At 35.4% G+C, this 12,311-nt stretch overlaps 1 protein-coding gene across 3 annotated transcripts; it reads left to right on the top strand.

The window, feature by feature from the left end:
- The first annotated feature begins 176 nt into the window (after positions 1–176).
- On the top strand, positions 177–11,824 carry LOC110411788 (Cell differentiation, Rcd1-like protein). 3 transcript variants are annotated; one of them, XM_021422087.2, is made up of 9 exons: positions 177–467; positions 1,974–2,042; positions 3,207–3,296; positions 3,524–3,566; positions 4,847–4,953; positions 5,893–5,988; positions 8,506–8,696; positions 8,803–8,872; positions 11,358–11,824. In XM_021422087.2, exons 1-9 carry the CDS (start codon positions 282–284, stop codon positions 11,466–11,468), a joined length of 963 nt encoding a protein of 320 aa, XP_021277762.1. In that variant the 5' UTR covers positions 177–281; the 3' UTR covers positions 11,469–11,824. The 3 variants fall into 3 exon arrangements, with proteins under 3 accessions (XP_021277762.1, XP_021277760.1, XP_021277761.1); XM_021422085.2 differs by having other exon boundaries at positions 178–467; positions 1,971–2,042; XM_021422086.2 differs by lacking the exon at positions 1,974–2,042 and adding an exon at positions 1,862–1,933 and having other exon boundaries at positions 178–467.
- Positions 11,825–12,311: the final 487 nt, after the last annotated feature.

The raw sequence follows: 12,311 nt of genomic DNA, 5'->3' as shown, positions 1-12,311 counted from the left end.
CAAACAACAAAAGAAAAGAAGAGAAAGAGTAAAAAAAAAGTTTGAAACGGCTACTTAAACATAACTCTCGCGGATGAGATGACCAAAAATACTCACGCGCATGTAATGCACGTGGAAGTAACTCTCCTTAACTTTCTGAGCTTAACAGATTTTGTTTGAAACGTACGCTCTCCTTTCCTCATTCGGAAAAAAAAATTCAGAAGGAAAGTGATGGAGAGAGCGTGACGCATAGTCGTTTGCTTTCGTCTTTTAGTTTCTGCTTTTTTCCATTTCTCTAATTTATGCAAATGGTGAATCTACCCCAATCTCTGTCGATGAACACGCCTTTTGGGGGGCCCACCGCGTCGAATCCAACTGCTGCCGGAGCTCCGGCTAATAAGGATAGGAAAATGGCATCGGCTGAGCATTTGGTTCTGGATCTGAGCAATCCCGATCTCCGAGAAAACGCTCTTCTCGAACTATCCAAGGTAATTTAATCTTAAAAAATCGTTAATCTTCTTTTTTGTCCTTTTTACAGTATTTGATTAAGTGATGTTGTTCTGCTCTTCTCCTTTATGTGTTTGACAAAGTAGGGTTTTGGTTTAAATAAAGTAGAAAATTTGGATGAAATTTGATTTTGAACTTTTTACTGGTTTAGTTGATGAGGATACCCATTAGAATTGTAGGCGAAGGTGAAATGTTTTATATTTATGTTACTTCTAAAAGATAAAATGGGGATAAGAATAGAAATATATTGTAGCTAAGTTAACAAAGGAGGAAACTAATTCCAAAATTTTTGGTTTGGCTATTAATTTTTGGGTTTATAGATGGCTTCTCTACTTCCTCTCTTTTTTTTTTTTTCTTTTTACTTTAAGAGATACAAAGTCATGAAAATGGATATTACATACCCATTAATGGGAAATGAATACCTATAGGAATATGAGACTGCTTTTGGGCTCTGGGGAACAAGGACTAGTAAAATATAATGTCGGGAATTTGGAGAAAAAGAGATTATGGAGAAGAGTTATTATTAGAAGTTTGGATTGAATTAGAAGAGGGTTAAAATTAAGAATGGGTCAAATATGGTCTGTCTAAAGCCTTAAAAATTTTTGGACTCTACTCAGCAGTGTACTCTTTATCTTGCATGGTTTCAAGTTTTACGAACTCTCCTGTTTTTAAATGTAATTTTTGACCAGATTTTCACTTGTATGGGTTATTTGTTTGTGTTAAGCCTTTTGCTCTTGCTCACTAGTGTCCTTTTTATGGTTGCATTGCGCATTATTTGTTATGTTTTGATCCTTAAAGGCACAATGACCATGAAGGAGGTCACATGTATTTTGCATCTGGTTCTTATTTAGGATAACACTCTCATATCCATTCTCTATGGTTATGATAGGGAAACTGAAAATTGCTTCTGCTCTTTCCTTTTGCTTCTTTGCTAGTGATGCATTTATCATTTTTCTCATGCAATGGCTTTGGTTTCATTGTAAAGCATTTAGCATTCCATTTAGCTGCATTCGTATGCATTATCATCATAATGATGCTGGATATTGAGGTTGAAATACTTGTCCTGCCTAGGAAATTAGTTAACCATTCATCAAAGCAAGTGATATGGAGGTCTGGGTGGTTGGTTGAAGTGAATCCATCATCTAGGGGCAACTTCTTTAAAAATAAAATATTTAGGTTCATTGTTATTTGTGAAGGTCTAAAAATAAGATATATGGCCCCAGAATAATTGTTCTTGTGCACTGAGCTTGTTAGGTCAATATCTGCAACTTGATCTCCTGTCATGTTCTTTCTCTGTATGTGGTTATGCAATTTAGCTGTTCAGCATTTGTCTGTTACTACTATAAACTAGTGTCTACCTTTGGTTATTTTTTAGAACAAGGAATTATTTCAAGATTTGGCTCCTTTCGTGTGGAATTCTTTTGGTACTATAGCTGCACTCATACAGGTATGCCTAATAAACTTGTTTTTGTTTTTATTTTTAGAAGAGAGAATTATTTCAAGATTTGGCTCCATTGTTGTGGAATTCTTTTGGTACTATTGCTGCACTTTTACAGGTATGCTATTTATGGTTGGTAGTTCATAATTATTCCCTGTTTCCTCCCTCACCCACTCCCGTTCTCCATGATTTTTGTAATTTCTTACTTACTGTTTAATGCATATAAGCTTGATAGAGAACCTTGGCAGTTCATTTTATCATCTTTCTTTTATTGAGTTATTGATGCTACTGCTGTTGTTTTGTGCGCTTTAATTATGGTGTACTTCTTTTAGCAATTTGATATCTTTCCATGTTGCTCATGTTGTAAGCTAGCAGTGTAAGGTTGGATGTGAACATCAATGAAATGAGCAAAGGCAGCTAAAATATTATTTGAAGTTAAAGTAAAATGTCATGGTATTATTTCTTCAAAACTGGATTATGAAAGATGGTATGTCTATGTTGTTACCTTGGTAACATTCCTGTGCATCTTTGTTAACATGCAGTTCATTTTACCAGATCGATTGATATTTGCATCTGCATGATGGCTGCATATGTTCCAGTTTACTGTTTGAGTGTTTCTGCATTTGACTTCAGCTTTGTTTGTTTTGAGAGATTATACAGTGTTCAACATTTTCTTTGTAAACAAAAAATTATGAGTTTCTTTCTTTCTTTCTTCTTCTTTTAGTTTTTTATAGCATGTGAAATTTTTTTATCTGGTGCAATTTCATTCAGATATGGTGTATTTACTTCACATATAAATTCATTTTAACTCGATTTGTACTCTATGCCTTCCTTTTAGGTCCTACTCTATAAGATAGGGGTAGGAACAAGTAGAAGTGGTTGTATTAATTGGAGATATGGTAGAAAGGCATATCTGACTCCACTGGTTAAGGGTGTGTTCTTTTTTGGCTAATGAGAAATGACTTATGAGAAAAAAAGCTTAAATTAGTTTTTCTTTCAAAATAAGGATATATCTGATGTAAACTAATTTTTAGTCTATTTTACATTTTTAGCATACACATGGAAGATGTTCTTTTACATGGAAACATTTTAAATCATGGATTGTTTCCCTCAAAACAAGTATATCCTCGTCGTTTGGAGTCTAATGACCGCTTAATACATTAGACGCTTCTTATATTGTATTTTGTTATTAGTTGAGTTTCCAGCTGTTGAAGTTGAAAATCTGTCATGGTTAGGGGCTTATTCTGTTCAATCCTTGATCCTAAACCATTTTTACTTGCAGGAGATAGTTTCAATTTATCCTGTTCTCTCACCACCAAATCTAACTCCAGCACAATCAAATCGAGTTTGCAATGCTCTTGCTCTACTTCAGGTGATATGTTTTTGGCCTTTCTAAGTTCTTCTGTTATATTGATTTTTACTTCACTTATAGTAACTTATTACCCTAAGGTTGCCTTTTTTGTTAGTTTGTTGTACATGTTTCCTTATATTGTTGTTGAAGGCGAAACAAGATAAAAGATTGCATGATTTTTGTTTATTATTGTATTTGTCAATTAGAAGGCACTGCTAATGCGCCATAATTTTTCATCTTTCTTACAGTGTGTAGCTTCTCATCCAGACACAAGGATGTTATTCCTAAATGGTACTTTATATTCTGATGAGCATACTTGTTTGGTCTTGAGATGCGTATTTGTTGCTTAACACATGTCAGGGATATTTTCTGGTTTCAGTGTGCATTTTTTTTTTTGGATTTTATTGATCTTGAGGTTGCATTGAAAATCAGAACATTGTGCGATTAATTATAGACTATCCTCTGAAATAGGATAGTGATGCTGCCATAAATGGAGCTGCTTCTCAGTTCCTGAGTACAAGTCATTCTATTGAGATTACCTGTTACTAAAATCATAGAAGTTGACATTCCCATGGGAAGGGAGAATAGCAGTTGGAGATTGTGGAATAAACATTTTAAGTGATAATTGAAATATTAATTTCACTATAAAATTTCTTTTGTTTTAAGGAAACTTATCCTTTACGGTGGCGGTGGAGTTCTTAAACTTCCCAAGTGCAGTTTGGTGGACATATTTATGAAAATTAATAAGTTAATTAATTATTAAATGGACATATGGAAACTATCTAACTCTGCTTGTGGAGCTCCATTGCCGGAGCAAAGAATAATAATCCAAATTCCTTTTTCAAGTATAAGTCCAGTTAAAAGACTGCTGGAAAATTTATATAGTAGCTGATTGGTTGATTAAATGGATTGATCTATACTTCATCTTATAACAACTGTCATGATTTTCTACTTTAAGATGGCCGCGCAAAATTGTACAATATTAAAAGTCAAGGGCTAATCATTTCCAACAACATTTAATAACTTTTCAACTATGATACAAAAGGGAGTTAGAAGATTATACTCCATTTGTGTGGGGGAAAAATTGTCAGCTATAATTTAATGCATTTTCTTAGTCTCTGAGCTTTTACAAAGAGAAGAATATTGACAGAGGGAGTAAATTGGTTTCTAAATTTGTTCTTTATTCTAAGGTTGTACTGGCAGAAAGTTTGAATTAACGTTGGACATTCGCGTTATTGTCTTTTTTAGGTAGCTTTGAACTAGAAGTCCTTCCCTCTGCGCACCCTATGCCCTTTGGGCTGTGTGCATAGCTTGTTCATAGAGGGTTGCATTGTGTTGATTTTTCCATATCATCAGTTGGTTTCTTAACCCATTTGCTGGTTGTTAGATGTGTTCTTTTCATCCTTCTCTCCCCTCCTTAAGACAATATCTTTGTCAAATGCTTAGGCATTTGTGATGTTACTTTCTTGCTTCATCTATGACATTAACGGATTGAATATCGTCTTTCATCCCCTATATAAAGTTGTATATGTTCTAATTCATGCCTGTCACTAATTATTTTCCATTTGCAGCACATATACCCTTATATCTGTATCCTTTCCTTAATACAACAAGTAAATCAAGACCTTTTGAGTACTTGAGGCTTACTAGCTTAGGTGTCATTGGTGCCTTGGTGAAGGTAAATTCATTCTTGCTTTATTCAAGTTGATTTTGTTGCCAGCATTGTGATCTTCATGGATTATAATGCCATTATATGTTTTACTAGAACATGCTAGGCTGAAGGAAATGCATTACCCAAGAAGGGTGTGAAAGAGTTCTAAAGGCAAATCAATGGTCTATGATTATGGGGAGAATTGAAGTGGATCCATGATAAAAACATAGAAAATAGCAAAGATGTTGTTTACCCAATGTTATAAATAGCACAGAGGGACTTTGCACATCTGCAACAGATAATTATAAACTTGGATGGGACCCTTTGGAAATTTATGTACAATGAGACTTGCATTAATTGGTGTAAAGAGAAAGCTTCCATAGCTATTTTACAAACCAGCCTGTAATTTGATTTCTTCTATGTGTCACTTGAACTCTGTAATCAGCTAGCCGGTAGCAAGTATCCATTTCTTGTTTATGAGGAGCTCATACAGTGAAGTACATGACCTAGGGAGTTTCCCCATTATTATGTGCTGTTGTCTCTTTAGTGCAGAGGATTGTGAACCTTTATTTCCTAGGTAGTTAGTGATTTTTTATCCACTTATAAAATGTAAATTGATATGTATCAAAACAAAAAGAAAAGAAACGAAAAGAAAATTACTATATTGCTTTTGCTTTTCTTTCCCCTCTATTTGGTCTCTCAAGTTTGAGAGCATGCAATACATGCTCTGGATCTTGGGTCTGTTTAATAAAATATATTAGTATTTTTGCTAATTACAGGTAATGATATTTGCTTGCAACTTTCACTTCCTTTCCTTCCCTCTGTTATGAATGTGTGGGAAACAGAGATTATAATGGTCAAATTTGAGACAAACTAACAGTTATCTCTTTGTTGTTATTCAAAATGTTGTCTGCATAATTATTCTAAAGATATTAATAAAATGAGCCTACTTTATTTCTTTTGCAGGTTGATGATACGGAAGTTATTAGCTTCCTTCTTTCAACAGAGATAATCCCGCTATGCCTGCGCACAATGGAGATGGGTAGTGAACTGTCGAAAACAGTTGAGTTTGTTGATTTTGTACCTTTGCTTTTCTAATTGTGCTGAATTATCTATTTTTTCTGTTTCCTTATGTGTTTTATCTGAAAATATGTTTGTTATTCAAGTAGCAGGATTTGGGTGGAATTGTGTGATAACTAACATGCATGCCTGGTGGTGCCCATGGCGGGGCAGCCTGCCCAGGCCTGCCATTCCAGCCCTTATTTTGAGTGGGATACAACATGTTTTATTTTATTTTGTGGCGTACTTGGATAACAATGCCAAAAATATTATTATGAAATATATATTTAAGATATATATTGATTTATAGATTTTTATGATAATTTATAAGTTGTTGATAACACCGTATGTTTTTTTAATATAAGTTTTATACTGTTTTATTTATTTATTTTTTTGAAAAGCAAGTTTTATACTATTTTATACTGAATACTTAATGAATGGGCTTGGGTTTCCAAATCTAGGTTCCACTTGAGCTCGGCTTAAGCCTGACTTGTATTTTTTCTTGGACTTGGACTAGGCAAAGGCCTGCTTATGCACATCTGATAGTACGCACATGCTATATTTTAATTTTGCTTACATTATATACTAGAAAAGTAAATTAGAATATACAATTTTTTATGGTTTGTTAGCATCTCAAAGATCGTGTCTTGTTATTTGTATTACATTTCAAAGTCAATTTGGGGTGGAGATAGCATGTCTTGGAGGTTTATGCTCGTGTCACCTGCCTAGACTTTAGTCTGACCCCTGTGCAGCCTTAGGCTCCCCTCATACGCTACTGGGCACCTAAGTGAGCCTAGAAACCCATATTACCCTCTAAGGAAGGAATGAACCAAGAATATGCAGCAGAAAGTAAGCTAGAAAGGAGAGTTAGGAAAAGGGTATTGTATTCACAAAAATACAATATCTACACAAGAGAAACCCCAAAAACCTTTGCCTATGATAGGGGTGGGGAGGAGCTCTTTCACTCCACACCATCACATCCGCCAGCTACCCTTTGCTTGGTGGGGGTGTCCTTTTATAGGGCAAGGAAACCCCTTTACAAAGCCCTCCTCCTCTCTAACGGCTAGGAAGAGCCTTTGCCATGATTTCAAACTCCTAGCCTGTTAGAAGACTGTTTCTTCCCGTGGGAACAGTGAGCAGATTGTTGGAGCAGCGCTGGTGTGCTGCCTACCGTTGGCAAGGCCAGCTGGCTCGCTGGCATGCAGTCTGGCCTGACTTGGTGTACAGGCGGTGCTGCTGGTGGCTCCTTTGCCATCCTAGTCAGCTTGATGGTCCCCTTCAACCATATCCGCTCAGCTGGTGGCCCTGATGACCTGTTCCTGGTGCTCCCAAGGCATCCCTCATCTGGGCTACTCATGTAAGGCGTGACATGCTCCCCCTCAATCTAGCGACAGCCTTGTTGTTGAGGGTGATGGTACCTGTTTCATGCTTCCTCGCCTAGCATATGCTATTGCATCACACACGTAGCTTCAGCACCTCACCACCTTGCATGCTCTTGGTTGAACGTCATTGTCTCGGATCTGTTTGGCCCTGTGCACTGCAACTCCCTGTGATGATGCCTTGGATGCTCTCGCCTGGCATGTTGTCTTGTTGCATGCTGCTTCCTTGGGCATCACAGCCTTGCACTTCCTCTGCTGCACCAATCGATGCTGCAGACTTGCATCCCTCTGCCTTGACCTCTCTGTTGAGCAAGCATTTTGCTGGTTGTCATGCTTCTCCCTCTGGCTTCCTTTTCTGATGCACTCTGTGCGACTTTCGTCTCATGTGCTTTCAGCCAACATGCCCAACACGTGTTTTGGGTGGAACCTTTTTAACTTGATGGAGTTTGGCGGCATCAGGTTTGGATCATGTCTTGACACTGGTACTCTACTACAAGTGGTACTGGATTTGGGTTTAGTTTAGGCTGTTGACATTTTAAGATTAGGTGGGTTGGGATTTGGTGTCAGTGGGATTGGGCTGGCTTTTGCTATTTCTAGCTGATGCCCTATTTCTCTTGCTGATGTGTTAAGTTAGTAAAGAACACAAACTTTGCTATACAAATGTTGCTGACCATCCTCACTTTACTCATTAAGAGATTCATAGCGAGAGTTCTATATTTTCTGCTTCTTATGTGATTGCTGAGTTTTGTTAGCATGACTAGTTCACAAAGGACTTTCAATGTTCTCATTGTGTTGCTTTCGCTTCACAGAGTAAGTTATATACCAGCTAGTAGATAATGGTAATTACATCACCAATTTGCAGAATATTCCACCCTCCTCCCCACCTCTTTTTTTAGGAATTTTATTAGGTCTATGTTCTCTCGAGCTGTAGCATGTTATAGTCTGGGGCTGCATAGGAGGCAGCAGATTGTGGTGAAATGCGAGCTATCTGAAATGGTTGTGCACTTGACAGCTATTCCACCTCATTGTTAGAGTTGATTCTGTAATAGTTGATTTTAATAAGTGGTTTATCCTGAATTCATTGGATTATGTATGAGGTTCTTGCTTCCTTGATATGTGACAAATGATTTTGTGATGGCAGGTTGCCACTTTTATAGTTCAAAAGATTCTATTAGATGATGTTGGCTTGGACTATATTTGCACTACGGCTGAGCGGTTTTTTGCAGTTGGTCGAGTTTTGGGAAATATGGTTGCAGCACTTGCTGAGCAACCCTCTTCACGACTGTTAAAACATATTATTCGATGTTATCTTCGATTGTCAGATAACCCTAGGTTTGTTAATCAAGTTGATCATGGGCCCATGTGTCAATTTTTGGGTCTAAGCTTACGCTCTTTCCTTTTCCATAATTTTGTTTCTGAGGTTGTTTTCATAATACAGGGCTTGTGATGCGCTAAGAAGTTGCCTTCCAGATATGTTACGAGATGCCACCTTTAGTACTTGCCTTCGTGTAAGTACTGAATGTTTAATTTATATTCCTTTTTGTTAATTTTGTTTTGGCTATAATCAAGTACATGTTATTCAAATTATATTTTATCTTGAAGAGTCCTGCTGAGAAGGGTGGTATTCAGCCTATTTCATATGTGAATTCAATAATCAACATGTGATAATACCTAAAAATGCCCTCGAACTTCACCCAAAAGTGTAGTTCAGTAGTCCATCTGTTATTGCTTTCAGTTAAACATATATACTTCTATCTCAATGCAATTTATAATCTTTATTACAAAGATGTGTGCGATGTAGGCCACTAAAACATCAAGACACCACTTCCTGTTGGTTATGCTTTGTTTGCAGCCATGTGGCGTTTGTAATGCTTTGTTATTGGCCATGTGGCATTTCATAAAAAAAATAAAGCTAAAAATTAAATATTACTATTATTTTTGTCTGACTTTGGAAGATAGTCAATTTTTTCCTTGCTTTTCTTTGTTTTTTCCCCCTTATTTCTGTTTAACTTTTATTGACATGATATGGTTGATGGCTTTCACTTGAAATATAAAATTTATAACCTGTAAAAATTTTCAGCAACCATTTTGCTTCATTTGACATAAAAAAAAATAATTGAAAGCTAAAATAAAAAGTCACCAAAGCTTTTCAAGATTGCTTCTTATGTTTTTCTCAAAGCATTTTCTGGTGCTTGATTTTACTTTTGCATCAGGTTTTGGATTTTGGTAATTGTATTATAGAAAGAGAGAAAGACAGACCTAAGAGTTGGCCTTTTTCTTGTTGAGCTTGTTAATTTACTTGGCTTCTAGGTGAATTTGGTGTACCAAGACTAGTCAGTCATGTAGTCGATTTGCAAAGGAGATAATTGAGAGAAAGAAAATTAATCAAGATTATCATCTAAATAATTTAAATATATATATATATATATATCGGTTAATTATATTAAGTGTACTAATTTTATTTTTGTTAAGTGGAAAACCAAGATAGAGGAAAGTGGAAGAGTGGAATTAAAAGAGAGTTGAGTGAAAGGGGAGCCAAAGAGAGAGAGAGAGGGTACTTGGAGAAGACTCCAACAAGATGTAGAGAGAAAGTGGAAAGCTATTGTCGACCTTGTGGTCTGTTTCAGCTAGATCTTGCTTGACCTGGCGAAGTTGCTGCTACCTCAGGCAGTGGCAGGCCAGAGAAGGCCTGCTCTAGGTGTGTGGAAACAGCAATTTTTCCGACTTCAAGGCTGGCTGGCTGCAGGGAAGAAAAAGGAAACAAAATTTTTCCCTAATCTTGTTGTGCATGTGGACATAATTTTAGCAGCATTTTTTTAGTTCAATTTTGCCTGCTAAGCATGATAATGGATTATTCATATTCCTTAATGGGTTAATCATACAAAATTTGAGCATGTAGCCTTAATTGAATGCAATAAAGATACAGGGATGAATTACATTATTGAGTGAAGTTTGAGGGTATTTCCAGGTATTATCTCTATCAACATATAGATATCTGTGCATGTATGTATTTGAGGGATCAATTATTGTCAAATGTCTTCAGGGTTACTAACTTTTATGCCCGTTTGTGAAATTATGATCTATATTTTAATAAACTGACTTAGATTTAACGTTTTGTTTATGTTTCTCCTTTCAGTAAAATTTCAAGTCAATGAATATGTTTAACTTCTATTTTTTTTTTTCAAATTTAAAAAAAATTGTGGAAGTGACTTAGGGAATTGTATAAATTTAATGCTAATAGATATTAAATTGACTTTAATTTTGTCTTGTGACGTTACATTGAATATTGTTCGACCATTAGCTTTGTAAAATGCTATTAATAATGCACTCGAAAGAAAAATACTAGTAATAATATGTAAGTTATTGATCCGTATTCTTTGTACACATTTCAGTTACAATAAAATGGAAAGGTGTACATGTACATTTATTAGAAAAAAATACCTTTTTTCTTGGCATAGTTTAAGTTGATCTTACACTCTTTACATATCTGCTGAGAGTTTTTGAGACTCCATAGTATTATGTTTGATGGGCTTCAGGATTTTAGTTGTGTATCGTTATGCTTGTGGTTATTTGTTAATGTGTAGTGATTGGGTTCTTGACTGTAAAACCTACATTGGGAGAATAGTTAAACAAGGTGACTTTTTAGAGGACTTATCATCTATAGATCTTTAAGAAGATATAGCCCACAATTGACCAGAATGGAGAAAAGGTTCGTGTCGCTGATTGAGGTTGTTTTAAAGATAAAGGCACGGTTGAGTTTGGTCAGTTGTGACTGCTGGTTGTTGGCTGCCTGTGAAATTTATTTTATTTTGTGGTGTTAATAAAATCCATTTTATCTAAACTTGTTGTTCTTGCAGAAATGATGTGTGTACATGTGTTCTGGAACTGGAAAAGAGAATTATTCAATTTAAGCAATGAAATCTGAGTAATCTTAATGATTGGGTGATGGGAAACTTATCTTTTTGGTCTCATCCTCTTTTTTGATGCTTCTAGGAAGATCAAACCACTAGAAGGTGGCTGCAGCAGTTGCTTCACAATGTTGGGGTGAACCGGGTGCCAACCCTGCAGGCTGGTGGGGGATTTGATCACATGCTGGTTAACTGAATAGCTTGCACTTTTTCTTGGCAAATTCAAAGCTGGTTTCAGCAGGGAGGGAGGTGTCCTTTATGATTTTATCTAACTAGTGTTTTTGTAATTAGTGATTTGGCCTTGAAAGAAAAATCCAGTTGGAGATTTAAGCTGGTGGGACTGTTTAAATGTTTTCAATCCAAATTGTGTACATTTTTGTTAACTAATCCCAATGTATAATGAAATAATGATCAGGCTGCTGATTGGTATCATCTCTTGCTTTGTTGGTTTGTTTGTTTGGGGAATAGTTCAGTCATTCCCCTTTTATTCTTAGGTCTTTTATATTACCTTGTTTGGTTCATTTTTTAATCAAGGAATAGTCCTTTCTTCAATACATGGAATAACTAATATTAACCTCCCACGGTATTAGTTATTTCAAGCTTTATGAAATAGAGTTTAAATAGTTATGGGCAACCCTGCATATAATGTAAACTTATTACTTGTACCATATTAATATTTGAATAATAAATTTTTAAATTTATTAATTTTTGATAAAATTTTAATAAAAAAAATATTAACAGAAAAAAGGGAAAAAATTAAACGGGAAAGAAATTAAAAGACTGAGAAAGGAAAGATGAAAATAAAGACAAAGTAATAATAACAATAAATTAAAGTAAAAAGCATACATAACATTTTAATACTACATTTTTAATATTTTAACAATAAAAATTAATATTTGAATGATAACTCGAGGTGGCAAAATGATTTGGACATGAAAATAAAGAATGAAAACTTTTGATCTAAAGAATGAGAATAGAACTTTTTGAATTCAAAGTTACGTCGATAAAAGTGGAAATGTTGTAAGAATTTAATTTAAAA

Source organism: Theobroma umbraticum, unplaced genomic scaffold (assembly GCF_002168275.2).
Source record: "Theobroma umbraticum cultivar Fairchild unplaced genomic scaffold, ASM216827v3 scaffold_95.0, whole genome shotgun sequence".
Lineage (NCBI taxonomy): Eukaryota > Viridiplantae > Streptophyta > Magnoliopsida > Malvales > Malvaceae > Theobroma > Theobroma umbraticum.
This window is presented reverse-complemented; position numbering and strand designations above follow the sequence as displayed.